This window comes from Cucurbita pepo, chromosome 12 (assembly GCF_057944985.1).
Source record: "Cucurbita pepo subsp. pepo isolate OVF chromosome 12, ASM5794498v1, whole genome shotgun sequence".
NCBI lineage: Eukaryota > Viridiplantae > Streptophyta > Magnoliopsida > Cucurbitales > Cucurbitaceae > Cucurbita > Cucurbita pepo.
Window position 1 is genome coordinate 12,472,942 of NC_141809.1, and position 26,366 is coordinate 12,499,307.

The window sequence follows — 26,366 nt, forward strand, 5'->3', positions numbered from 1 at the left end:
AAAATGAAAGCCCTATTTCAGTTTCATTCTTTCGTTCTCTCCCGCTCCTGGTCTCTGCGTCTCCGAGGGGGTAGGTTCTTCGACAATCCCAGCCGGACGCTCACCGTTAGTCGCAGCAACCGCATACAGCTTCTCCTCGCCGTCGCCGTCGCCGTCGTTCGTAGCATCCACTCAGCATTTAGTTATTGTATGTAGAGACAACTTCTCCTCTGCTTCAGCCGCGTTGATTCTCCATAGGTATGACGTACTGCTTTTACAACTTTACTCAATGTTATAGTTCATACTCACACTGCTCGCCATTGTCTAACAGTCTTCAAGCTTTTTAGTTGTTATATATGACGATTACATTGGATAAGTTCTTCCATCAACCAAATCTTATATCTAATCGCATTGGGGTCAGATAATTGTCGCCCTTTTTGTTTTTATTTATGAGTAAATTATTAGAGCATTTTATTTTCTAAATTAGGCTGTAATTGATGGGTAAATGCCTAATTAAAAGGATTTTAGAAAAAAGGAAGAAAAAAAACTGAACTCAATTGTGGAAAGGTAGTAGGAACATGAGATGAAGCAGATAGATTAAGAAGCCAAAGAATCTTGATGATGAAGATTCTATGCAAGGATGAACTAACAAATCACAGATAGAGAAGGGGATATTGAAAACCAAAGGGTTTAGAAAGAAAGAAAAGAAAAATCTTGGAGATTGAATTGCGCTCACTTTCCCTTGGAGAAGAGATGAAAACGTAATGGACTGAACAATTCTAAAATGTTTAACTGACCATATTAATGTCTTTTTTACCATTTTTTCGTCAATTACTAACTTTCGTACAAACTTGTTAGCATTGTTTGTATGGAATTTAAGATCTCGATTGTTCCTGTTAAATTCATAAGGTTCGGGTCAGTGACTGATTGTTTTAGGAACTCATGTACGTTTATCCAGCTAAGATCTCGATTTTTGCTGTTAAATTCATTTGAATGTCGATTTCAAAATAAACCCAATTTTCATTCAGTACTTTTGAATCTTGGGTCTATGTTAAATTCAGGTCTCCTAAATGTTTGTTTTGTTTCTAACAAATGCAAACCAACCCAACTAAATTGGTAAATAGCCCATAAATTATTGATGGATTGTTGATATTTTTCCCCTCCATGCAGTTAGGTAAATTGTTTGGAATTTTAAATATAACTTTCCAGATAACCAAAATGTACATTTGTGTATGCAGGAGGATAGAAGTTTTGCCACTTTGTTGTTGATAACTATTTTAGAACATCCACAAGGCTGTCACGATCAGTTGGTGGTTATTGATCATGGATGTAGGAATTGATAACTTTCGGAATGAGAAAGTTCAAAGGTTTGAGGAATTTGTTGACCGTCGCTTGAAACCTGATTTGGTGCATGCAATCGCTGAAAGGTATGCATTTGTTTCAGATTCTCAACTTCATGCATTTTGAAGGATCCCAATGAAGCATTTACTATCTGACGATATATAGAATGTCCATCTAAATTGATGTTACAATTTTCTATCTAGCGATATATAGATTGTTGATGGACATTAATGTGGACTTTGAGTACTTTGTTGGTTGAATGTTTTTTCATTGCTTGGTTTTTAGACAATTTTAAAATTTAGTTTTGATGAAATTTAATTTCACTATTTATTAAAGCTCAAAATTTAAGTAGTAAAATTTCTTATAGAACTATTTATTTTGTACATATGAAAATGCAAGCATAAAGTACAATGATGAAAATGAAATTTCTCAAAATGTTCTTTTTGTGCCCCATACATTGAATTGATTCCCTGCAAACAAACAATGTCAAAGATTAGTTATTTCTTTAATTTGGGAGTTTTATAGGATCTTGGGACGAGGAAAGGAAGAAAAATATGATTGTTTGCGAGTATTTTTGAAAACTTGAGAGATGTAAAACTCATTTAACTGTTTTTTCTATATTGTTTGTTGTTTGGCAGGGACAAAGTGTTTGAGCAGCAGAAGGTGTTGTATCCTTTTCAATTCATTTGAAGCCTCCTCAGATTTATGGCTTCACTTCATTCCCAATTATCCGACATACTTCTGTCGCTTGTGTTTTGTTGCATTGTCGATGGTATTTATGATGTTTAACACTTAACATTTCTTTACCATTAGTTCAGACCTTCGTCGAAACATTGAGAATTTGGAGAAAAATAGTATAACTAATCTCACAACGTTGGTCAATCTTGGCTCTGAAGTCTATGTACAAGGCAATGTGTAAGTTTTTCTTACCGAACTAGATAATGAATCTGGTGGCCCTTTTTTTAATTTTCCTTTTACCATCTGTTAGCATTTGGGCCACCTCGGGTGTCTGTTATATTTGGTTGTCAGAAAACTTGAAGGATTTTAATATTCTAGATAGGTGGCAATCATAGAGTTTAGATTCATTTGCTCTAGTGCCCTGTTACTTTATTGCTAGTCCCATTGTATATTAGGTCATCCTTTGGCGGTTAGATTAGATATCAAGCTATTTGGGAGTTATTATGTTTTTCTTATTTTTTATCTTTCAAAAGAATCAAAGGGAACAATAACTCCCATGTAGTTTTAGGTGATAGGACCCTCCTCCCCCCTCTTGAGCGCACTAAAAGCCTAAACAACGACAATATTGCCTATGTTTTCATTTCCCTTATTTATAATCAATTCCTAATAAGAAACTTTTTAGCTAAATGACCAACCTTAGTATCATAGTACTAATATTTCAAATGTCAAAATACAATTCTAGTCCCCAATCTTTTAGCTAAATGATGGGTTGTTCCAAATATTGCCCAAAATGAGCTATTCTATGGGTTAATTCACTCTTTAAAAAGGGTGATCCATATCCATTCCAATTAATGGTTTGATTGGGTTGAGTCAGATGGGTTAAACTTTGACTTCGGGCTGAATTTGGTTCGAGCCAAAGCCAAGACGCAATGAGCCCCCATTTAATTAACCTTTCTCAGGCGAATTTACTCGATTATGATTTGCACTTTTACAGGGCAGATACACAAAGAATATTTGTAGATGTTGGGCTCGGGTTTCACGTGGAGTTCACATGGTCTGAAGCTTTAAAGTTCATTTCTCTCAAAGAAGAAAGGTTAGCCAGGTAAGTGTTTTAACAAGCATTGCCGGTGTGGTTCAGACTAGTGCTTGAACACGCAAGTGCTAGGATCTTATGTTCCTTCAAGGTTTCAAATTTTCGTTTATTTAAGAGCCTGTATATGTTTTTGCTGTAACCACGCAGACAGATAGAAGAATACACTCATTTAATTGCATCAATTAAAGCGCAGATCAAGTTGGTATGCATTTCATACTTCAAAATTTTCCATTAATCAAATATTCATACTTCTGGGATCCTAAAACTTTCATTCATGCCCCTTTTAAGCTACTTTTTTTAATTTTTCATTTGGAAGACAAGTGGGGTTGGTGAGAGGTGTTCATACGAGTATTTGAACATTTGATTTGCAGGTTTGTGAAGGGATTCGTGAATTATTACAACTTCCAGCAGAGAAGACTGTGGAAGGACATGTATTTTAAGTTCCGTTCCTCATAGTTCCTCCTTTTCTGGGAATGAAGATGGTCCTGAAGAATCACTGCTCTGTGTATAAAACCCGTAATTTTTATGCTTTTTGTAAACTTGTTCATCTTTTAGAATTTAAGAAGAAAGATGGCTAATGAAAATACTGCGCCACCTTATCTGACAATGGCAGAGTACACTTTCATGAACTTGAAAAAATTATGAATGGAATTAGATTGCATGCTTATTAAGTGCCCAATTTTGCTTGGTTGACTTGCTATTATTATGCCTTCTATCAATTTACGGTATATTTTGAAATTGAAATATTATCTTGTGACCATTGTAAAATTTCGTTTTGGTTAATTAATTATTAACCAGTAAAAGAACTGAGCCAAGTTAGTTCTTAAAAGTTTACTCTGATTTTTAACAGATATTTCCTGGGAGAAGTTATAGCTCTTGAAGAGAACGAGAGACCGACAAGAGACCAATAACCAAATGTAAATGACTCTTAATCTCAAATTAATTAATTATTTCGTTGCTTTTATTAACGAATTGCGATTATAAACTTATAAGGTAATTGCTCCAAATTAATATAATTTGAAGGTCATATTTGTATTTTCACCTATTATATATATATATATATATATATATATATATATATATATATATATATATATATGATGAATTTGAAATGATTCCATGCTTGACTAAGAGTAATGAAACAGTGGCTGATGAAGGCAAGCAAGAATAGGCCTGAAAGTTCTTCTGTTGCGCATTGTTTGGACAAGGAAAGAACCCCAAAGGCAAAGCTAAAAAGCTGAAAAAAGAAGGAAAAATAAAAGCTTTACAAATCCCTGTAATTTTATTGGAAGCCATTGCAGAAACTGCTCAGAAACCTTCCTGTTTCCCCTTTCTTCGCCATGGTTTGTCTGGGAATATTGTTTGGCTGCAACAGCTCTCGCTCCTCAACTGACTATCTTCTGTCAGCTTTACTCCTCATAGCCATTCTTTCCTCTCTCCGTCTCCTCTGCTACTTCCTCACCCGCTTCTTGAAGCGATACCATCAACGTCGCTACGACCCGAGTCCCGACCCCGCCATCCAACTCCAGCCGCAGATATCAACTCCTCTGCCAGATAACAAGCTTCTTGCCCCTGCTGCACCTGCACCTGCACATGCTCTTCCTCCTCTTCCTGCTTTCTCGAGATAATAGAGCATGTTTTGTGTCGTTTTCGACGTTAAAAAATGTTGTTCTTGATGCCCCTTTTGTGCATGATTGTTCAGCTAGTGTTATGCATCGACGTTTTCGAGCTTAGCTTCGAGGTACTGAAATGAAAATGTTCTTAATGGGGTATCTTTTTAGCAGTAATGTAGAAAGAGAGAAATGGGAGCTGTAAGTGCGAACAAAATCATAGGAGATTCACTCTTTAATTAAGAGGGAGGCAATGATAATTAAAAATCAACACACAGCACATAATTGTCTTTCAAATGTTAGCATTTCATAACATACAACATTAGTTTATAAAATCTCAGGAGATGTTCTGTCCTCTAGGCCTCGCTCGGGACTTCGTCTCGCTAGTTTCGGTTCTTGCACTTCTCTATGGCCCTCGGCGCTGCAATTCAACGAGCAAACACTTCTTCAGATACATATATTTACAAATATGCTATACTCGAGATATTATGCCTCAACTTACCTAGCCCGATTGCTTCAGAACCTTTCATGATTCGGAGTCTTCTACACGAATCAGTGAACATCCTGAGATATCCAACCGAAACGATAAGAAAGAAAGTAAACACAAATAGAACATGTACGTTTTCCAGTTAAGAAAAAGCAAGAAAACAAAACAATTGATCAGAAACGAAGATTTGGATCGATTTGGATCGATGACACCTATATTAATCATATTGACAACGCCATACGAACACGTGCGCAAGTCTTAGGCATCGTGTTCAAGCATAGAAAACAACACATGTACTGCTAGGCAAGAGCTCAAATAACATGTTCTACTCATCATTCACGTAATAACTCTACACGCATCGAGTCGACTCTTTGTTTCATAGAAACAAAAACGAACGAAACAAACTAAAGGGAATCGACTTACTCCCAGGGGACGTCACCAACAAGCATCCAATCTCCATCTTTATCTTCATACGTCAACACATACTCAGATCCATGGAGGAAATCCGTCAAATTACTTTCACTCAGACGCTCTTTAGTTGGAAGTCCTTCCGTACCACACTGCCCTGAAGAGCATTAAAACACCAAATAAGCCTTCTCGTAGCGTTGAGTCGATAAAAGAACGAAAACGAGGAACAAAGTTCATAGATTCATGTGGATCAAATCTTTGATGAGAGGAAGGAGGATATACCAATAGTGAAGCAGCTAAACATCTTCTCCAGAGCCAATGATAGTTCAGAATAGTTACTGCACAGTTTAAGATCAACCTTTCTTAGATATGGAGCACCTTCCATGCTAACTTTCACATAGAGGCAACCGGTCAACTCCGATTTCCCCTCGGCTTCATCAGCCTTCTTGGTCGAATTGGTAGAGGTCATCGTGCTCTTCCTGAAGGATCGAATCGGTGGCCATCCCACAACCTGTGCCCTGCGTTTCATAGCTTTTCAGGCTCAGTATTCTCCGAAGTGAACAGCGGAGAGAAACTTCAAATGCATATATGTAACAACCCCAACCCCACCGCTAGCAGATATTATCCTCTTTGGGCTTTCCCTTCCGGGCTTCCCCTCAAAGTTTTTAAAACACGTCTACTATGGAGAGGTTTTCATGCCCTTATAAATAATGTTTCGTTCCACAGTATTAGACATCAAAACCATATAAAATAAGAGAGAGTCCAATCTCTTCCTATACATCATCCTCACACGAACGCACTTTTCAAGCCTATTCTCTTATCGCCTATCATTGTTGGAGGCATTCATCACGAACATGATTCCGAGCCTATGCCCAACAAGGGGAAGGAAAGTGATAAAGAATCACTAAAAGGAAAGTAAGACTCGAATTACTTTGTTGATCGAATATCTCAAGGCAAGAACACTTGTTTCAGATTCGAATCATTCCACAAGCAAGATCGAATGATGCAAAACATGCAATCTAAACTACATAGAATAGCAAAGGAAAGGAAAGAACCCTTAGCCCTGATGATAAAGAATCACTCCAAGGGAAATCAAATATCTCGAAGCAAGAACACTTGTTTGAGATTCGAATCACTCCACACGCAAGATCGATCATGTCAAGCTTGAATGATTCTACATGCAACCTAAACTACGTAGAATTACAAAGAAACTTAGTCATTGACTAAAGGAAATCACAAAACGCTCGACTCCCAATAGGCCAAGCAGCTCCATGTTCATCATAATCAACCTTGATTCTACTTTGAACCAAGCATAAACTGATCTCAATCTTCCACAACACAGACTACAACAAGCAGATATATAGCTACCCAAAGCATTGTAATGATAGCATTAACAAGAAAAACATCCAACCCAACAGAGAAATTAACACTAAACCCAACAATTATTTCATTCAACTCAGTGAAGAACAGCATATCAAGAGAAGCAACAACAAAATCTTGCTTACTTAGCCAAAGGAGCGCCGCCATTTTCAGAAACCTGAGGCTTCTTCTCTTGAGCAGGCTTAGAAGATTGCTTAACAGGAACCACTTCCTTCACAGCCTTCAAGGAACCACAAGCCTGTGGCGCATTAACATTGCTCGGCGGCATCCCACTTTTGGGCGAGAACAACATAGTCCCTTCGCTTAGTCCATTACTCCCAGAGAAACCCCATTTTAAAGAGGACCCATCAATGGCGTCAGAGAAACCCCTCTTAGACCCAGAAACAAGATTCTTCAAAATACGAGAAGAACAGAACCCATTACTCTGTTTATCCTCAAAATCATTGCTAAAGAGCGAAATCCCAGTTCCCGATTTCCTCTCAGGCGACTGAAAACCAGGCAATCCGAGCCTTAATTCAGTGTCCTTGAAACTCACAGTAGCGCAGTTCTTCTCCTCGTTCGTACCAGGAGGAGGAGAAGAAGATGAAGCAGAAGAAGACGATGAAGAATTCTTCTCAGGGGTTCTTTCCATCGAAGAATCCTCCGTTAATCCAATGTAATTATGTTCTAAGCGATTAGACATCAAAAATGACAGAACCAAGTTCTTCAAAATCGCAAGAAACAGAGGCAAAAAAGGAGAGGAGAAGAGACAGAGAAGGGTCTGAATAAGCTCCCAGATTACTGATTTTGTTTACACACAAAAAGAAGTTTCATCGCCCCTTTCTGTGGCAATAGAAACTTACCCTTTTCCCCATTTACATAATCGAAATGAAAAACACCGCTAAATCGACATTAAAACGCTCTAAAACGCGATTAATCTTACATTGGGCCCTCATCCTAATGAACAGCGTAAAAGGGGTTTTAGCTAAAGCTGATTAGTTTAAGATTAGGAGTGATTTGTGTAAAGAAATGGTTTGGTTTGTAGTCATTTTTTAGGATAAAAGTTGAAGGATAGAACAGTAGGCGTCCACGAGCCATGGGAGAGAGCGAGAGGAAAGGGAGCCAGTCATCGGCTGAAGCTGAAGGAGATTGTTTCTCTCAGCTTCAAGACAAAAATTCCATTTTTGTTGATTTTTTTATTATTATTATTATTTTAATTTTCTAATTTATATATATATTCGAATTAAAATTTGAGATTTTATCCTATGGGGACAACTGCAGTCTGCACCCTGCATCTTTCTTTTATAAGGTGCTGCACAGTTTCTAAAACAAAATTAAAAAAAAAAAGTTTTTTTTTTTAAAAGTACTTTTTCCTAATTATAATTGACACGATAATCCGACTAATTCGTAACGTACAACCTAAATTATAAAAGTTAGGTTATGTTATATTTTTTTTTCTCGGTTAGGTTTAATTTTTTGAAAACTAAGACTTCGGGTTGGTTTACGGGTTGACTTTTTTTTTTTTTTTTTTTGCCAGAGTTCAAAAAATAGTTTACAACCCAACCCAACCCTACTCTATCCTTATTTTAAAATCATTATGAAAATTAAAAATATTTGACGTTTGTAACTGTGTTAGTAACCCCTTATTTGGTAGAGCAAAGGACTCAAAATCTTTGTCTCACCGATTTGCTATGAAAATAAATAAAAATAATATGTCGAAAATGACCAGTATAGCTCTTGGTAGAGTAGATGACAGAAAATCTTCGTGTTACCGGTTCAAATTTGCTATTGAAAATACCTCTAATGTGTCGAAAAGGAAATGGCCGATGAGGACTGATATTTTGTTGATAAAAGTAATAACTATCAATTATTTAATCATTTTTAAATAACTCTCATTCAAACGTGTTCGTGATGTATTCACGTACTTCTATTTTATTCATGTGATAGGTAACTTGTCTATTAAGATAGACTCGAACCGACAAAAATTACCTCATTTTAGGTCTTGTTTCATAAATATTTGATATTCGATCTTATTGAATTTCTACGTAATAAAAACATTTTTTAAATTTTTTTAAAGTTTAAATTTAAAATTTTAAAATATAATTTTTGTTTTTTATTTCCAGATTCTCATTAATCTCCCTTGCCTCTTTTTGGGTCCATAAATTTTGTACTTTTCTTTATTTATTTTTCAATTTTATTTATTTATTTATTTATTTACATTACCTTTTATTCTCCCTTTTATTTTTAACTTTTTATTTTCTTTTTTAGAAAAGGGTTTTTGTTGTTTTTTTTCTCTTTTCTTTTTACATTTGAATAAAAAATAATTACTTTATGTTTTTTTTAAGGAAAAATCAAAATAAAATTAAAAAATAAAACCATTTCAATTATTCTAGAAGAAATATTTAATTAGTAATTCTTTTAAAAATAATATTTTCACTTAAAAAAATACTTTTTAATAATAACAAAGACAACATTATTTAATAACAAAGAATATAAGAATACGAATAAATCCCGCTATTTTATTTTTTAATTAATTGCGAAAAAAAATCTAAATCCATTTGAAATAAATTTTCAATTACGCACACAATAGCAATAACAAATCTCATCATTTCAAACCCAATTTTTTAACTAAAAAATCGAAAAAAAAACATAATTTAAGACATTAATTCGATGGTTCAACGAAATAATTATGGTTTTATGGGTTAAAATAAATAAAAAAAAAAAAAGAAAAAAGAATATGATAGTGGGAGTGAGGGACAAGGAGAATGGAGGATTGTGACCCATTTGCTCCCCACGCGTGTCATTGCGTTCCTACCCACGGCCCTCTGCCTAATCTAAGTGCATTTCACACGCTTTCAATCTCATACTCATCCCTTTTAACTTTTTTTTTTTTTCCTTTTTTAAGTTAAAAGTAATTTTTAAAAAAGGCGGGAGGGGTCGGGTGGAGCTCGAGAGAGGTCGGAGAGGAGAACCCGACTAAGAAACGATAATTAGACACTACTAAATGCTTGAAAGAGAAATTACAAAATTGTATTTTAAACAATTAAATGATTAAAAAAAAAAAAAAAAAAAAAACTCAATGACGTGAAAGACTGGATCAATCGAACCTAATTTATACAGCTTGGGTTGGGTTGAGGCCGAATAAAAAAAAATGAATTTTATTCGATTTATAAATTCTAAAATTATATTGAGTTAAAAGGAAAAAATTTAAATTTATTATTAATTTTAAAACAAAGAACTTTTATTTAATTTTATAATTATTTTTATTATTTGTTGTACAATTTTAAAATATATTTTATTTAATTTTATAATTATTTTTATTATTTATTGTACAATTTTGAAATATATTTTTTATTATTAAAAGGGTAACGATGGAATATTTATTAAAATTGAGCCATAAATTTGAAATAAATAAATAAATATTTTTTTAATCGACTTTTTATTTTTAATAAAAATAAAAATTGGAACAATTGAATTGATTTACTGTGTTAACGGGACAGTTAAATTACAAGAAATGAAAATATTATATTTTGATCTGATATTATTATTATTTATTTTATTGTTAAATATTAATTTATTATTTTATTTTGTAAAAAAATGATTATTAATATAACAAACGTAGTATTACTTTAATGAACTAGTCATCCAAAAGCACTCCAATATAGAAATATCTATGAATTTATAAAATAATGAACAGTACCTTAATGTTTTATGACGATAAAAAATTAAAATAATTAATTATTGTACGATTAAAATAATAATAAATTTCAGAAATTTGCTATTTTGTATTATGTACGCAAAGAATCCGCCGCTATCTGATTTGACCGTAGACTGAGGTGGGTCCGGATTACAGCTTACGTGGCAAGCCATAGGCCGCATGATTTGTGGTCTCGTTTTTCACCTGAGGCTACGTGTCGCGTAGACATAGGCGTGATAAAACACATGAAAGTACGAATTTTGACTTTATTAAAATATATATTGTTGGAAATTACGAATTTAGCCTCAAACTTTTAACATTTTTATTTATTTTAGTAATAAACTATTAAAATTTTAATTTTATTTAAAATAAGTTGCTGAAATTTTCATTTTTTATTAAAGATAAAAGAGGTTAGTATGATTATTATTTTGGGCATTTAATACTATTTAGTAATTTTTAAGCGGTTTAAGTCCGATTAACCCTATGAATAGGCTCTAAACTCACTATAAGTAAGATTTTGTTTGGAGCTCGAGCTTTAGGGTAAATTTTTTTTTGTCTATAATCACCTACAATATTTTATACTGAAAACGTGGGTCAATTTCATCAAATATAAAACATTCCCCACAAAACAGTTGAAAAATACCTACGGAAAATCTCGATAACTTAGTAAATTCTATATCCTCACCTTTTCAGGGCAGGTTTACAGTAACCCTATTTCGGGAGCTCTTGATGATCATCTCCATATACTGTAGTGGGTTTCCTCTTGAGCTAAACTACTTACGTAATTTCTCGTGTTCAAAAAGAAATTTAGGTTAAAAGGCAAATAAAGGTAGAAAATATTTGAATTTATGGCTTAATAAAATCAAATAAAAGTATATTATAAAGTGGGGATTATTGTATAATTATGAATGAAAGTAAGGTTTGATTAAATTAGGAGATCCAATTTAAAAATGTATTTACTTTTTGATAGATTGCAAAAAAATAAAATAAAAGAAAGCAAAGCAAATCCAATTCCACTAGAAAATGCCTCGACCAACTGCACGCTGTGGTCGGCTGGTGGCTCCCAACAAGCAGCACCCTCAACTCGGCCCCTTTCTCATCCTACACCATATCCATTATAAAATTCACACATATATATATATATATATTTTATATATATATACGCAACTCTAATCTCTATAGCTCGAGTTTAAATTTAAAGTGCACCAATCATATATATATATATATTTTATATATATATACGCAACTCTAATCTCTATAGCTCGAGTTTAAATTTAAAGTGCACCAAATATCATATGACCCTAAAAGTATACAAAAAAGAAAAAAATCCGAACTTCTCTCGCCTTTTATAGGCAGAATCTGTTTTAAAAAAATATCTAAATCTGTTTTAAAAAAATATCTATGAACTTTCAAAATTTTAAATAACAAAGCACACCTCCGGGCTCCACTCCTTTTTCTTTTGGAGTCTTAGTCACTTTTTACTATGTGTTCGAGGAGCCTCGACTCCTTTTCTTTTGGAGTCTTTTGTTCGACATTTGAGAATTCTATTGACATAAATAACTTTAGGACATGACTCTGATACCATGTTACGAATCACGAATCTCCACAATGATATATGATATTGTCCGCTTTGAGCATAAACTCTCATGGCTTTGCTTTGGGCTTTTCCAAAAGGGCTCACCGGAGATGTATTCCTTACTTATAAACCTATGATCATTTCCTAAATTAGCTAATGTAGGACTCCCTCCCAACAATCCTTAAGCCCCGGAGAAAGTTTAGGGCTTGGAGGGCATGTCTCTGATACCATATTAGACGAACACGACTCCCCACAATGGTATGATATTGCCCACTTTAAGTATAAGCTCTCATGACTTTGCCTCCACAATGGTATGATATTGTCCACTTTAAGTATAAGCTCTCATGACTTTGCTTGAGGTCTCACGCCAATGGAGAGAGTATTTATTGATTATAAACTCATGGTCATTCCCTAGATTATTATAAATTCATGAGTCATTCCTTGTATCAGGGGATTGGGACTTAATTAAATTACTATTTAAGAGAATTAAAAAAAAATTAATTTAATCTCGAACTTATCTAACTTTTTAACTAGTTTTTCATTTTAAAAATGGAAGGATTATTATTTTATAATTTTTGTTTTAAAAAAATGTAAGTAATGAGGTGGCAATTCCAAAGCAATGTTGGAGGTCAAGCTGGCTTTTATCACTTCCAATGTGGTGTTTTTCAATACGTGTATGATGACCTGTCCTTTTCATTTCAAGGATTGATTACATTATTATTCAGTTATTGGGCCCAACTTTTCCAACATACGGCCCAACAGAATAAATTAAACAGACAAGTTACAAGGCCCAATATTACCGGGCCAAGCCCAAGTTCCCCACAACGCTCAGCAAAAGGGTACAATAGTCATTGCAAAAACCCAATCCGCTACCCAACCTGCACTACGCCATGGCTTTCTCTCTTCACTCCACGTTTCTCAAATCTCAAATCCCGATTCCGATTCCGATCTCCGCCACCGCTACCGTCGTCGTTTCCCTTCCGGTACGCTGCGGTCCTCGGGACAACCGAGGACCGTTAGTCAAAGGCAGAACCCTAAGCACCGAAGCAATCCAAGCCATTCAATCTCTAAAACGGGCCGAGAAATCCGACCCGACGAAGCTCGAACAAGTCCTCTCCACTACGCTTTCCCGATTGCTCAAAGCCGACCTCGTCGCCACCTTAAAGGAGCTTCTCCGGCAGGACCGGTGCGCCCTCGCTTTGGAGGTTTTCGCCGTCGTACGATCGGAGTACGGCGCCGATTTAGGGATGTACGCAGAGGTGGCAGCGGCGTTATCGAGGAACGGAGCGGCGGAGGAAATCGACCGGCTGGTTTGCGATTTGGAAGATGAAGATAGGGCGATCCAGTGCGATGATAAGGGTTTGATTAAGTTGATCAAGGCGGTGATTGGTGGGGATCGAAGGGAATCGACGGTGAGGATTTATAGGATGATGAAGAGGAGCGGTTGGGGATCCACCATCAAAGCCGATGATTATACGGTTAGGGTTTTGAGCAAGGGCTTAAGGAGGCTCGGGGAAATGGAGATGGCTGATGAGGTCAATATGCAATTTCAAGATTTAGTGGGCAGTTTTTGAAAATTGACCCAACCTGTAATTTCTTTTTTAAATGTATTATATTTCTATTTACTTTTGGATTATTAACTAATTTGGTCCATAAATGCAATTATTAAAAATTTAACCAACTGGAGAAAAAGAAATTTTTAAAAAAAAAAAGAAAAAGAAAAGACCCTCTTACGGAGTTTGGGCCAATAGGCCCATTACCAGGGTTCGTTTTATTTGGGCCTTTTTAGGCCCATTACGCCATTTGTCAATTAAGATTATTTAATTTGAAAAGGTGAGTGTAAAATTGAAGTTTGATGTTGATGAGAAGGGCAAAAATGGAATATTGGGAACCATTTTTCTTTAAAATATAATATTCCCATCTGACTTTTTCCACACCTCTCAAAAAGGAAATAATATATTATAATTAATTTTTTTAAATATTATTAAAATATAAACAAACAAATCATTTTGTTTGAATTGTTTTAATTTTTGTAAGCATTTCTTAGTTATCCTATCCTTATGGTTACTTTTATTTATATGTGGTTTCGATTGTATACTTTCTTCACTAAGATGTCATTAATTACGATATAGTTTGAACTAACGTCAACGTATGTTGTTTGAGTGAAACGAAAAATAACTTATACGAGCTTCAACAAGATTAGAGTAGACGAAACTACACTATACGAGATAATACTTTAGGACATCTAATCAGTTTCTTGAGAGTGAATGTTTGAATCCCTTCTTCTCAAGCCCACCGATAGTAGATATTGCCCGCTTTTTCAGAGTTATGCAATAGAACCGGTACTCATCCACATATTGTCCTCTTTAAACTTTCTTTTCCAGACTTCCCCTCAAGTTTTTTGGGCTTTCCCTTTTGACTTCCCCCATTATGCGTCTGTTAGGAAGAGATTTTCACATCATGAACGCTTCATTCCCCTCTCCAATCGACGTAGGATCTCACAATTATCGTCAATATATAGACGAAAATCATCGATCGACATCTCATAGATTATCTCTCAACTTTTTAACGTTAATTTTGAAAATTTAAGAATATTTTTGAAATATATTTTAAGTTCTCTTCCACCTCCAAAAAGCCTCATAGATTCTAGAGCTGAACTTAAGCAAATGATGGGTGGAAACCCTAATTGGTGGACAACTTCTTTAGCTGAACAGCCTCAGACATGGAGCCAATTTGTCATGTAATTATATGATGTTCTTTAATTTCTTCACTTTTATGTCTTAATTTTATGTCTTTTTTGTGTTATCAGAGGCGAAGAACATAGGGTTTTCAACCAACCCCAGATGACTCATTATCATCCAACAAAGTTGGAGAATTTCCAACACCAAATCTTCAACAACAATCCAAACTTTGCTCACTTGTCCTGTAATACTAACAACCCACATCACGGGAGCAACCGTGTCGTCTCCGGTGGTGGCGGTGGCGCCCCCGACCCCGACCGCTCGTTGGAGGTGAGCCACTTCCTTGGCTTTGCTTTTGTTCTCAAATTGTAACATTCTCCCTTACTTGAACAGTCGAATCGCTCCGCTGTCGTCGACAGTGGCGCGTGTAAGAAAGCTAGGGTTCATCCGCCATCTTCAACCCAACCACCTTTAAGGGTAGATTTTACTTCAAAACTTCAATTTATGAAAGGTTTATGAAAAGTTTGCATCTTTAGGATCGAATAATAACAGGTGAGGAAGGAGAAGCTCGTAGATCGAATTACAGCTCTTCACCAAATCGTCTCTCCATTCGGAAAGGTAAAATTTAGGGTTTAGGTTAAATTTACATAAAATATCTGAGTTTTTACTATGTTTCACTCAGTTTTAAAAATTTTCATTTTTACCCGTAAATCAATTTACGAGAATAATGCTATAAATGATATTACATACGTGTCACAATTTAGTGCAACTTATTTTAATTTGAATTAGTTATGGAATATATGATATTCATAATCTTCCGGAATATATTAGTTAGGAAATATATCTTACATATGGTAATCAGTTGAATTTGAATAGTAGTATATTTTATTTTATTATCAGGATTTAGTTAGTTTATATTTTCTTGGTAGATATTATTTAGTATCTTGTATTCTATTTAACGATTGTGAATATCAATGAAGATTAAACATTTGATCCCAATTCTTTTTCTAATTCTTAAATCTGTATTCTTTCGTTGAGTAATAATATTTTCATATCTATGCACACTTTTGAGTGGTAGATATTGCGTCAATATGTTTTTCAATTTTTACACGTTACCGAAACTTACCTCAGAGTTCACGGGTATCGGTATAATTTAACTATTACTTTATTACTACAGTAATTTCCTTCTAAACACTAACAACTTCAATAAATAAATAACTAACTAAATAAATAAATTTAAAAAGAAAAATATATATATATATATAAATTCCTTTTCCCTTCCTTTTTGCAGACTGATACTGCCTCGGTGCTGTCAGAAGCTATTGGGTATATCAGATTTCTTCAGGGACAAATTGAGGTAAAAAGCCTATTTTTTTTTTACCCATTTACAGTTTTAAGCTCTGTAAAAGAGACCCTATTATTATTATGTAAGTGGAGATTGAGAGGTAAAAAAGGCACAGTAAAATCTCATGTTTTTCTCAACATTCTTTTCTCTGGATCTTCATAGCTTTCTCTCCTTTTTTGACTGGCAGGCTCTTAGTTACCCTTATCTGCGAAGTGCTCCAAAAGAGCTCACGAATTACAGCCTCTTGTAAGTATATACTAAAGCTTAAACAGTTTCATGCATTCGAGGGCGTTCGTATGAATATCGATGAGTGATATCTTTTTTACTAATTTTTTTTTCAAAATTTCGACTTCTGGGTTGTGATGTTCGAGAGATTATTTAAAATGGGTCGGTTTTCTGTTTGGTGAAAAAGCTCATACATTTTCATAAATTACGTGTAATTTTTTTAAAAAAAATTTAACTTTTGGATTAATAATCTTTAACGAGTAATATCTTTTTTACTAATGTTTGTTTCAAAATTTTGACTTCTGGGTTGTGATGTTCGAGAGCTTATTTACAACGGGTCGGTTTTCTTTTTTGTGACAAAGTTCATACGTTTTCATAAATTGACGAGTAATGTTTTTAAAATTTTTTAACTTTTGGTTTAATGTTCTTTGAAGAGTAATATGTGATTAAAAAAAAAATGGATTTTTGGGTTATGATGTTGTGAGCTTATTTAAAAAGGGGTTTTTTTTTTTTCTCTAATTTTTAAAAATATTTAACTTGATAACACTGAAGATCAATGACTCGTTTAAGAAGGGTTAACTTTGGTTTAATTGATTCGAGTCATTTTTACGAGTTTTTTTTAGGGTTTTTCCTAAATATCGACCGACGTTTTTGCAAATGATAGATTTTTGACATCATAAATCATAAAATGAATCAAAATTAAAAAAAAAATTAAAATAAAGAAGAAAATAAAGGGAATGAAAAGGAATAAGGTTCTTAGCTTTATATTCACCTTTAAATACTTGCTCAAGAGGTGTCCCAAAAAAGTGTTGCTTGGAGGCTGCCTAATTGTTTTTGGAATCCCAAAAATTAAAAAAAAAAAAAAAAAAAAACCATTAAAAGTTTATTAAAACACTTTTTTTCTTATTGGCTAATCCCGCTTTTGAACAACTCGTGTCGGTATTCTCCTTTGAATACATGTTTTAGTCTCGATTGTTAAAGCGTTCATTTCACTTTAGTCTTTATTCTTTAAAAAGTTTCAATTTCAAACCCTTATCTTTTTGTACTTTTCCACTATATCTTTCTCGTTATTATCGTCAAAATTGATAGAATCCAATTTTTTTCTAAAAAGTTAGCAAGATTTCAAAATTTTCTTCATATGGGTGTTCATGGGTTGAGTCGGGTCAAGTCGAGACATTTTTAGACCTAACTTAATTGTTCGGTTTGTAAATTTTTTTAACCTAAACAACTCTCGTTAAATAATGAGTCCAGCCTAACCCAACTATAAATTTGTACGGTTTGGTTGGTTTGAGTTGTTCCAATCATTTATTTAAAATTTTATATTTAATAAAAAAATAAAATGTTAATTTTTAAAATATCTATTTATTCATTATATATATATATATATATATATATATATATATATATATATATATATATATATATATATATATATATATATATATATATATTATTTTAGTATAATTCACGAACCAACCAACTTATAAAGTTTTCATTTATTTGAATTCAACCAGATTGAAGTAACTTTATAACCCAACTCAAATCAAAACATACAAATTGGGTCGGGTTTATTGAATTTTTCGAACACTTCTATTACTTTTCTACACGAACAGTTACCGAACGCTTTTCTTTCTAAAAAATTAAAGTCGGTTCTATTTTATATGATATAAATGGGTTAAATTAATATGTTATTATTAGGGAGATGAAAGGAAAAGGCAAGAGAAGCCATTGAAGGAGCTGAGGAGTAGAGGGCTTTGTTTGGTACCACTCTCATGCACACACCTAGTTGGAGCTGATACCACTTATGGAACTGGCTTTTGATTTAATTAATTAATTAATTAATCTCCATTTAATCCTTTTTAATATTCATATTATTATTATTAGGGATTATTTTAATCATATATAATGTTTTTGTTAATTAATTAATATTGTTGTTTTTATTAGCTTTAATTAATAGTCTCTTTTGAGCTGTAACCCACTTAATTAATTTTGTATTATGGCGTATTGAATATATTTTATTCCTTAATAATGTTTGCAATAAAAAAATTAACAACTCAAACTATAGTTAATTTAATTAATTCAGATTTAAAAGATTAGATATTCAAATCTCTATTCTATCTTCTACGATCATCTTCCAGCCTTTTTGTTAAGCGAGAACAGTGCAAAAACATATAAACGTAGCAAACTGTAATAACTCGAGCTCACTGCTAGTATATATTATCCGTTTTAGCTCGTTACATATTACCGTAAGCTTGTTAGCTTCACGATTTTAAAATGCGGCTGTTAGAGAGAGGTTTATACACCCTTCGAACTTTTATGAAATGTTTTGTTCTCCTCTCTAACTGACGTGAGATCTTTCAATCCACCCTCTTGGGGGCCTAACGTGTACATCGCCAAGTGACTGACTCTGGTACCATTTCTAACAGCTCAAGCCCACCACTAGTGGATATTGTCTGTTTTAGCCTGTTACATATCGTCCTCAGCTTCACCGTTTTTAAAATACCTACGGAAGAGAGATGTTTCTCTATACCCTTATAAAGAATGTTTTGTTTCCCTCTCCAATTGACGTGGGATCTCTAGTACACTGTTATTGTCAGTTGCTACACACCGCCACCGTTGGAACTACGGTTTGGAGGCGTAAACGGTTAGTTTTTATGGTACTTATTATTTGAGTCCAATTTTAATCTTGAATGGAACATACCATTAATGTTTACCTCTAAATTTCAATATAGTAACCAACGTACAACGTGCCAAACAACAAAGTTAAAATTGTAACAACTCAAGTTTACCGCTAGTAGATATTATCCGTTTTAGCTCGTTACATATTACCGTAAGCTTGTCAGCCTCACGATTTTAAAACGCTTATGTTAGGGAGAGGTTTATACACCTTTATAACCCTATAAGAAATGTTTTGTTCTCCTCTCCAACCGATGTGAGATCTTTCAATCCACCCCTCCTTGGGGGTCAACATCTTCGCTGGTACATCACCAAGTGACTGACTCAAATACCATTTGTAACAACCTAAGCCCACCACCAGTAGATATTGTCTGCCTTAGCTCGTTACATATCCTCGTTAGTTCCACTGTTTTTAAAATTATGATAGAGAGATGTTTCTATACGCTTATAAAGAATGTTTTGTTTCCCTCTCCAATTGACGTGGGGGATCTCTAGCACACTGCCATTGTCAGTTGCTACACATCGTCATCATCGCCAAAACCACCGTTCAGAGGCGTAAACAGTTATTTGAGTCCAATCTCGATCTTGAATCAAATATACCCTTAATATTTACCTCTAAAATTTCAATATAATAACCAAGTTGGATTGGTTAATTTTGACGGCGAGGCATTGAAGTGTCAACACACCATTGTAGGCCCAATGGGACAAACATTACGACAAACCCATATTTGAACTGATGTTTTTTTTATAATTGAGCCTACACCAATAACCGACAATCTTGTCAGTTCATGAATTCAATTCAATGTTTTTCTTCTTTCTTTCAAGAGACTCATTATTGCTCGGAGCTGTTTGGCTATGGCGGATCAATGGAATCACACTGCTCTTCTCGTCATTGACATGCAGGTTCTTTCTTATTCTCTTCTCAACATCCACAACTCTCTTCTTAACCTTCTTCCAATTCTTCGTTTTCAGAAGGATTTCATCGATGAAGGCTCCCCGTTCGCTATACCAGGAGCCCGCGCCATAGTCCCAAGCGTGTATCGGGCTGTCGAGATTGCAAGAAAGCGGGGCGTGTTCGTTATCTGGGTTTGTTATTATAACAGCTCAAGCTCACCGCTAGCTAGCTGATATATTATTCTCTTTGACTTTTTGCTCTTAGTTTCTCCTTAAAGTTTTTTAAAACGCGTTCTTATAAAAAAATATTTCATTCTCCTGCACAACCGATGTGGGATCTCACGATCCACCTCCTTCGGGAACCAGTGTCCTCGTTGGTACTTGTTCCCTTCTCTAATCGATGTGGGACCCTCCAATTCACCCTTTCGAGACCAACTGTCATTACTGACACACCGCCTCGTGTCCACCCATTTCAAGACTCAGCCTCCTTGTTGGTACATCGCTCGGTATCTGGTATCTGGCTTTGATATTATTTGTAATAGTTGAGATCCCACATTGACTGGGGAGGAGAACAAAATATTTTTGATAAGGGTGTGTAAACCTCTCCCTAACAAATGTTTTTTAAAAATATTGAAGAGAAATCCATAAGAAAGTCTAGAAATACAATATCTACTGGCTGGGAACCGGGACAGCTACAGTTATTTTGAGTTGTTTTAGGTTTATGTTTGTCGGGGATTGCTGTTCATTTTTTTGTTTTGTCGTAGGTTGTCCGAGAGCACGATCCTGAAGGACGAGATGTGGAACGGTTTCGGCGCCATTACTATGGCAATGGGAAGCTGAAGCCAGCTGCAAAGGGAAGCAGAGGGGCAGAGCTTGTAGAAGGCCTTGAAATGAAAGAAGGAGAATATAAGTTGGTGAAAACAAGGTTTAGTGCCTTTTTTGATACTAACTTGCATTCCCTTCTGCAGGGCGTGGGTATCACTCATTTGGTTGTTGTTGGTAAGATACTCCATTTATACTCGATATCTAAGGATTCCCGTCGACTTGGGTGAGGAATCTCCCTTTAAACGAAAAACGAGAGAGGAAGTGAGGAGAGACTTCTCTCCTTGTGAGATCGAACCTCAGTTAGATAGGTGAACGAAACATTCCTTATAAGGGTGTGGAAACCTCTCCCTACACGTTTTAAAACAGTGAGGCTGATGACAATAAGTAACTGGTCAAAGTAGATAATATCTGCTAGTGGTGAGATTGGCCTGTTACAAATGGTATCATGACGCTTGCTCCCAAAGGATGGATTGTGAGATCCCACATCAATGGGAGAGGAGAACAAAACATTTCTTATAAGGGTATGGAAACCTCTCCCTAGCAGACACGTAATGGGTCACAGTGGACAATATCTACTAGCAGTGGGCATGAGCTGTTATAAATGGTATCAGAGCAAAGCACCGAGCGGTGAGCCAACGAGGACGTTGGACCCCTAAAGGGGTGTATTGTGAGATCCCATATCGATTGAAAAGGAGAATGAAAACTTTCCTTATAAAAGTATGGAAACCTCTCCCTAATAGATGCGTTTTGGCGATACATAATGAGCCAAAACAAACAATATCTACTAAATGTGGGCTTATGCCGTTACACCCAGTTAGCTAAACGATGACTGAGATTATATTTTCCGTTTCCACCCACCCCACCACCGTTAGCTAAACGAGTACTGAGATTATATTTTCCGTCTCTGTCTCTACATGCACCAATGCATTCCTTTGAATTTGTAGGTGTTCAAACGCCAAACTGTATCAGACAGACAGTTTTTGATGCTGTGTCTTTGGATTACCATTCAATCACTCTTCTTAGTGATGCAACGGCAGCTGCCACTCCCAAAATCCATCAGGGTAAGTGAGCTTTCTACTCCAAATCCTTTCCATTTCTAACAACAATTCATAGCTTATAACGCTTTGAGATGGTAAAAAACACAGATAATATCACTGACATGAAAAATGTGGGCGTTGTGGCCTCAAAAGTTGATGAATGGGGCCACTCTGATGCTTGAACAGCCCCCCTCTGCCATGGTTTGATCTCCGACCACTCAACATTACAACATGCATCTCGTTTTCTTTTATCGGTGTGTAAACTTTAAATAATCGAAACACTCCCTATGTTGTTGGACTTTCTTCGTGAATGATGAACGAATCAGTTACCCTTTTAAATTTAAAAAAAATCGGAAGAGTTTGATATAAAGATGTTTATTTAACCTGTCTCAAATGGGTCTCGCAAAGATTCGTTCCAACCCAGATGAAAAAGGGAGCGGAAGAGAATGAACAGTACTCTTCCTTACCTATCAATAAAATTTGATTCATCCATCTACAAAAATTCGAGAGGAACACCGAGTGACGTTTATATGTCGGAATCGACAATCTTGTTAACTATTGGTCGAAAATAATAATAACATTTGATCTACTTTTCATTAAAAATTGCATTCAAATACATTTGTAAGATAGAAAACAAGGGCACTATGGCAATTATCAAAAGAAACACACATTTATAAAAACAACAAGAATCTACTAACTTAACTAGAAAAGAAAAGGAAAAGAACATAAGAAAAAAACAGAACCAAGCACATAATTGAAAGTTGAGAAAACTTGGGACATGTTGTCAGGTGATGGTTAAAACATGGTTTGTCTTGGAGGAGGGACTTCCACTGTCTCATGTTGTGCTGCCTGTTTTTGAGCTAAAATTCCATTCCATCCTGTACATAACATGTTGGATAGACATAATCATTCATAAGTTATAGCTCACATCTCGACACACTGATTTTAAAGCTATACAAACTGCCAGACGACACAAGTTTAACTGTTAGGACATGTTTGAGAGTGATTATAAAACGTTTAAAATCACTTTTGTCATGTTTTAAACCACTTGGAAACATGTCCCTGTCGTTGGCAGCCTTCAAAGTCCCAATGACAAAGAGAAGAAACGACAAGAGTTTTTGTAACAGCCTAAGTCCACCACTAGTAGATATTGTCTTCTTTAGACTTTTCCTTTCGAGCTTCCCTCAAGGTTTTTAAAATGCATCTGTTAGGAGAGGTTTCTACAACCTTATAAAGAATGTTTTGTCCTTCCCAACCGATGTGGCATCTTACCATCCACCCCCTTTAGGGTCCAGCGTCATCACTAGCACTCGCTCCGCTCTCTAATCGACGTGGGATCTCACGATCCACCCCCCTTCAGGGCCCAGCGTCCTCGCTAGCACTCGTTCCTCTCTCCAATCGACGTAGGATTTCACAATCCACCCCCCTTTGGGGGCCCAACGTTCTCATAAGCACTCGTTCCTCTCTCCATTTGATGTGGGATCTCACGATTCACCCCCTTCCGGGGCCCAGTGTCCTCGCTGGCACACCGCTCGGTGTCCACTCCCTTCTGGGCTCAGCTGGGATCTCACGATTCACCCCTTTCCGAGGCCCAGTGTCCTCGCTGGCACACCGCTCAGTGTCCGCCCCCTTCTGGGCTCAGCTGGGATCTCACGATTCACCCCTTTCCAGGGCCCAGTGTCCTCGCTGGCACACTGCTCGGTGTCCACCCCCTTCTAGGCTCAGCTGGGATCTCACGATTCACCCCTTTCCAGGGCCCAGTGTCCTCGCTAGCACATCGCTCGGTGTCCACCCCCTTCTGGGCTCAGCTGGGATCTCACGATTCACCCCTTTCTAGGGCCCAGTGTCCTCGCTGGCACATCGCTCGGTGTCCACCCCCTTCTGGGCTCAGCTGGGATCTCACGATTCACCCCTTCCCAGGGCCCAGTGTCCTCGCTGGCACACTGCTTGGTGTCCACCCCCTTCTGGGCTCAGCTGGGATCTCACGATTCACCCCTTTCCAGGGCCCAGTGTCCTCGCTGGCACACCGCTCTGTGTCCACCCCCTTCTGGGCTCAGCATCCTCATTGGCACACCGTCCAGTGACTGGCTCTCATACCAATTGTAACAGCCCAAGTCCACGGATAGCAAATATTGTCCTCTTTGGGTTTTTCCTTCCAGACTTCCACCCAAAGTTTTCAAAACACGTTTATTAGGGAGAGGTTTCCACACCCTAATAAAGAATGCTTCGTTCTCCTCCTCAACCAATGTGAGATCTCACAGTTATGACAGGCTAACTTAGACGGGCAAAAAGATATATCATGGGGAGCAAAACCGATCTTTGCTAATGCTTAACAAAGTTCCTGAACGAGTCATACAGTTCATAAATAAAATTGAAAGAAGGATAAGTACCTAAGGATGGGTCAAGTCCTCTCTTCCGGAGCTCTCTGAACTCTTGGCAAAGTGAACAACATGGGCAGAACACATGAGAAATGATATCAGTGTATGGAGCTTCTACCAAATTATATCTCTCTCTCAGTCTTTTTCTGTAGCTTGACCCCATCACCCATTGAGAGCACAAAGCAGGCATCATCAGAGCATATATAAGACTTCCCAAAGGACAGGCTGCAATGAGTATCACAAACATATCAGCAACATTCAACACCTTCATTTAACTTTTAACAAAAATGGAAGGTACGAAATGGATTGTCCGCTCTGACCCGTTACATATCGCTTTTTCTGGGGAGAGGTTTCCTTCATTCCCCTCTCCAACCGACGTGGGATCTCACAATCCACCACCCTTGGAGGGCCAACATCCTTGTTGGCACACCACCCAGTGTCTAGTTTTGATACCGTTTGTAACAGTCCAAGCCCACCATTAGCAAATATTGTTCGCTTTGACCCATAATGTATTACTGTTGGCCTCATGGTTTTAAAACGTGTTCGCTAGGGAGAGGTTTCCACACCCTTATAAGAAATGCTTCGTTCCCTTCTCCAACCGATATGGGATCTCACAATCCACCCCCTTAGAGGCCCAACGTCCTCGTTGGCACACCGCCCGGTGTCTAGTTCTGATACCGTTTGTAACAGTCCAAGCCCACCACTAGCAAATATTGTCCACTTTGACCCATTACGTATCACCGTCGGCCTCACGGTTTTAAAACGTGTCCACTAGGGAGAGGTTTCCACACCCTTATAAGAAATGCTTCATTCCCTTCTCCAACCGATATGGGATCTCACAATCCACCCCCTTTGAGGGCCTAGCCTCCTCGTTGACACACCGCCCGGTATCTAGCTCTGATACCATTTGTAACAGCCCAAGTCCACCGCTAGCAGATATTATTCACTTTGACTAGTTACGTATCGACGTCAGCCTTACAGATCCTAAGGAAAGGTTTCCACACCCTTATAAGGAATGCTTCGTTTCTCTCTCCAACCGACACGAGATCTCATACAAATTCAAAGTTGAAAGAAAGTCCTTACTCATTTCTCCTTGATCCATTACTTCTGCAATCTGTCCAAATGTCACGCATGGAAGGAATGCTGTCATGACCGCTGTCAAACAGAAACTAATGTGTAAAAGAACAGCTCCACAGACATTTCAAATAATTGGGATCTTCACAGATCATATGCTAGCAGACAACAATTTTGGAGTATCAATCCAATATTTTCACGATAGAAAGCAAAAACTAACCATTAGTCTCATCTTCATGGCAATCAAACAATCCAGAGCTCCAAACAGTCCCACGGACTGCATTAGCTTGATACATAGTTGGACCTGGGAGCTCAGGTTCAGCATATTGTGTAAAATTATTAGGTGGGCTACCTGTATTTGGTTGGTACATGCTTGGACCTGCGAACCCAGGTTGATCCTGTTGTGTATTGCCACCATAACCAGTACTACCTGTGCTTCTATCCATCTGAGCCTCAGCAGAGCAGTACCTAATCAAAGATGAATATGCAATATGTTTTTGAAGCTATTGGTGTTTAAAGAAGCTCTCAATGTGAAAATCTTTCCCCCTTCCACCAAACTGTATCATTTCCACTCATCAATCATGAAGAACAAACGGAATAAAACAGAGTTGGGTCAACCAAGTTTATCGTGTAAATTGAAGTCAACATCATTAAGGATGGAAAGGGACGACTTACGAATAGTCAATCTTTTCTTGAAGTTGACGAAAAACAGTGTAGCCCCTTTTTTTGAACGCATGATTGGATTTAAATGAAGTTTTGATCTGATCGAAGCATCTTGACCTGTTCGTCGCCAGTTGGAGAGTTGAAATCTGCATATGCCAGCACGTTGGTTTGACATGCTTTGCTTCTCGTCGGAGGTCAATGGATGGAAGAATTGAATCGGGTTTTGAGGGTTTTGGCATTGAAATGAAAATTGGGTTTGTGGGTTTTATTTTGTGTAAAGGGTTTTGTTCGGGCTCACATTTATGATCTAGTAATAATCGTTAAGAGAGTTTTGAAAGAA

At 36.5% G+C, this 26,366-nt stretch overlaps 6 protein-coding genes across 7 annotated transcripts; 4 read left to right on the forward strand and 2 right to left on the reverse strand.

Moving 5' to 3' along the window:
• The first annotated feature begins 25 nt into the window (after window positions 1–25).
• Window positions 26–4,676, forward strand: LOC111806822 (Prefoldin chaperone subunit family protein). 2 transcript variants are annotated; one of them, XR_002816884.2, is made up of 9 exons: window positions 26–237; window positions 1,218–1,406; window positions 1,959–1,988; window positions 2,134–2,235; window positions 2,993–3,100; window positions 3,239–3,293; window positions 3,463–3,596; window positions 3,942–4,008; window positions 4,237–4,676. XR_002816884.2 is itself a non-coding variant. In XM_023692302.2 (7 exons), exons 2-7 carry the CDS (start codon window positions 1,303–1,305, stop codon window positions 3,529–3,531), a joined length of 468 nt encoding a protein of 155 aa, XP_023548070.1. In that variant the 5' UTR covers window positions 26–237; window positions 1,218–1,302; the 3' UTR covers window positions 3,532–3,758. The 2 variants fall into 2 exon arrangements, 1 of the variants encoding a protein (XP_023548070.1); XM_023692302.2 differs by lacking the exons at window positions 3,942–4,008; window positions 4,237–4,676 and having other exon boundaries at window positions 3,463–3,758.
• Window positions 4,677–4,907: 231 nt separating this feature from the next.
• On the reverse strand, window positions 4,908–8,018 carry LOC111806821 (auxin-responsive protein IAA27). Its single transcript, XM_023692301.2, has 5 exons — window positions 7,102–8,018; window positions 5,879–6,114; window positions 5,612–5,753; window positions 5,204–5,265; window positions 4,908–5,122 (listed from the first exon to the last, which is right to left on the reverse strand). The coding sequence occupies exons 1-5, from the start codon at window positions 7,656–7,658 to the stop codon at window positions 5,085–5,087; spliced, it is 1,035 nt and encodes a 344-aa protein (XP_023548069.2). The 5' UTR covers window positions 7,659–8,018; the 3' UTR covers window positions 4,908–5,084.
• Window positions 8,019–13,106: 5,088 nt separating this feature from the next.
• Window positions 13,107–13,872, forward strand: EMB3123 (PPR containing protein). The gene has a single exon (XM_023666884.2). The coding sequence runs from the start codon at window positions 13,119–13,121 to the stop codon at window positions 13,800–13,802; it is 684 nt and encodes a 227-aa protein (XP_023522652.1). The 5' UTR covers window positions 13,107–13,118; the 3' UTR covers window positions 13,803–13,872.
• A 1,146-nt stretch (window positions 13,873–15,018) lies between these two features.
• LOC111807094 (transcription factor bHLH68-like) lies at window positions 15,019–16,677 on the forward strand. Its single transcript, XM_087129392.1, has 5 exons — window positions 15,019–15,239; window positions 15,303–15,386; window positions 15,462–15,527; window positions 16,201–16,266; window positions 16,442–16,677. The coding sequence occupies exons 1-5, from the start codon at window positions 15,072–15,074 to the stop codon at window positions 16,502–16,504; spliced, it is 447 nt and encodes a 148-aa protein (XP_086985518.1). The 5' UTR covers window positions 15,019–15,071; the 3' UTR covers window positions 16,505–16,677.
• Window positions 16,678–19,899: 3,222 nt separating this feature from the next.
• LOC111807318 (putative inactive nicotinamidase At3g16190) lies at window positions 19,900–22,281 on the forward strand. The gene is made up of 5 exons (XM_087129388.1): window positions 19,900–20,058; window positions 20,128–20,241; window positions 20,814–21,048; window positions 21,819–21,935; window positions 22,020–22,281. Exons 1-5 carry the CDS (start codon window positions 20,011–20,013, stop codon window positions 22,091–22,093), a joined length of 588 nt encoding a protein of 195 aa, XP_086985514.1. The 5' UTR covers window positions 19,900–20,010; the 3' UTR covers window positions 22,094–22,281.
• A 199-nt stretch (window positions 22,282–22,480) lies between these two features.
• LOC111807411 (PLAC8 family protein) lies at window positions 22,481–26,274 on the reverse strand. Its single transcript, XM_023693127.2, has 5 exons — window positions 26,039–26,274; window positions 25,584–25,831; window positions 25,373–25,444; window positions 24,302–24,514; window positions 22,481–22,789 (listed from the first exon to the last, which is right to left on the reverse strand). Exons 1-5 carry the CDS (start codon window positions 26,263–26,265, stop codon window positions 22,707–22,709), a joined length of 843 nt encoding a protein of 280 aa, XP_023548895.2. The 5' UTR covers window positions 26,266–26,274; the 3' UTR covers window positions 22,481–22,706.
• Window positions 26,275–26,366: the final 92 nt, after the last annotated feature.

What these genes read in the sequence shown, in the direction of transcription:
- LOC111807411 (XM_023693127.2), bottom strand. Translation starts at nt 26,265, where the DNA reads ATGCCAAAACCCTCAAAACCCGATTCAATTCTTCCATCCATTGACCTC. An exon ending in CCATGAAGATGAGACTAATG is followed by an intron (nt 25,445 to 25,583) that starts GTTAGTTTTTGC and finishes TCTGTTTGACAG; the next exon opens with CGGTCATGACAGCATTCCTT. An exon ending in AGGACTTGACCCATCCTTAG is followed by an intron (nt 22,790 to 24,301) that starts GTACTTATCCTT and finishes TGTTATGTACAG; the next exon opens with GATGGAATGGAATTTTAGCT.
- EMB3123 (XM_023666884.2), top strand. Translation starts at nt 13,119, where the DNA reads ATGGCTTTCTCTCTTCACTCCACGTTTCTCAAATCTCAAATCCCGATT.
- LOC111807318 (XM_087129388.1), top strand. Translation starts at nt 20,011, where the DNA reads ATGGCGGATCAATGGAATCACACTGCTCTTCTCGTCATTGACATGCAG. An exon ending in TTCTCGTCATTGACATGCAG is followed by an intron (nt 20,059 to 20,127) that starts GTTCTTTCTTAT and finishes CTTCGTTTTCAG; the next exon opens with AAGGATTTCATCGATGAAGG. An exon ending in CACTCATTTGGTTGTTGTTG is followed by an intron (nt 21,049 to 21,818) that starts GTAAGATACTCC and finishes TTGAATTTGTAG; the next exon opens with GTGTTCAAACGCCAAACTGT.
- LOC111807094 (XM_087129392.1), top strand. Translation starts at nt 15,072, where the DNA reads ATGACTCATTATCATCCAACAAAGTTGGAGAATTTCCAACACCAAATC. An exon ending in TCGTCTCTCCATTCGGAAAG is followed by an intron (nt 15,528 to 16,200) that starts GTAAAATTTAGG and finishes TCCTTTTTGCAG; the next exon opens with ACTGATACTGCCTCGGTGCT. An exon ending in TTCTTCAGGGACAAATTGAG is followed by an intron (nt 16,267 to 16,441) that starts GTAAAAAGCCTA and finishes TTTGACTGGCAG; the next exon opens with GCTCTTAGTTACCCTTATCT.
- LOC111806822 (XM_023692302.2), top strand. Translation starts at nt 1,303, where the DNA reads ATGGATGTAGGAATTGATAACTTTCGGAATGAGAAAGTTCAAAGGTTT. An exon ending in TTTGAGCAGCAGAAGGTGTT is followed by an intron (nt 1,989 to 2,133) that starts GTATCCTTTTCA and finishes CTTTACCATTAG; the next exon opens with TTCAGACCTTCGTCGAAACA. An exon ending in AAAGAAGAAAGGTTAGCCAG is followed by an intron (nt 3,101 to 3,238) that starts GTAAGTGTTTTA and finishes GTAACCACGCAG; the next exon opens with ACAGATAGAAGAATACACTC.
- LOC111806821 (XM_023692301.2), bottom strand. Translation starts at nt 7,658, where the DNA reads ATGTCTAATCGCTTAGAACATAATTACATTGGATTAACGGAGGATTCT. An exon ending in GTTTAGCTGCTTCACTATTG is followed by an intron (nt 5,754 to 5,878) that starts GTATATCCTCCT and finishes AATGCTCTTCAG; the next exon opens with GGCAGTGTGGTACGGAAGGA. An exon ending in GTTGGTGACGTCCCCTGGGA is followed by an intron (nt 5,266 to 5,611) that starts GTAAGTCGATTC and finishes TGGATATCTCAG; the next exon opens with GATGTTCACTGATTCGTGTA.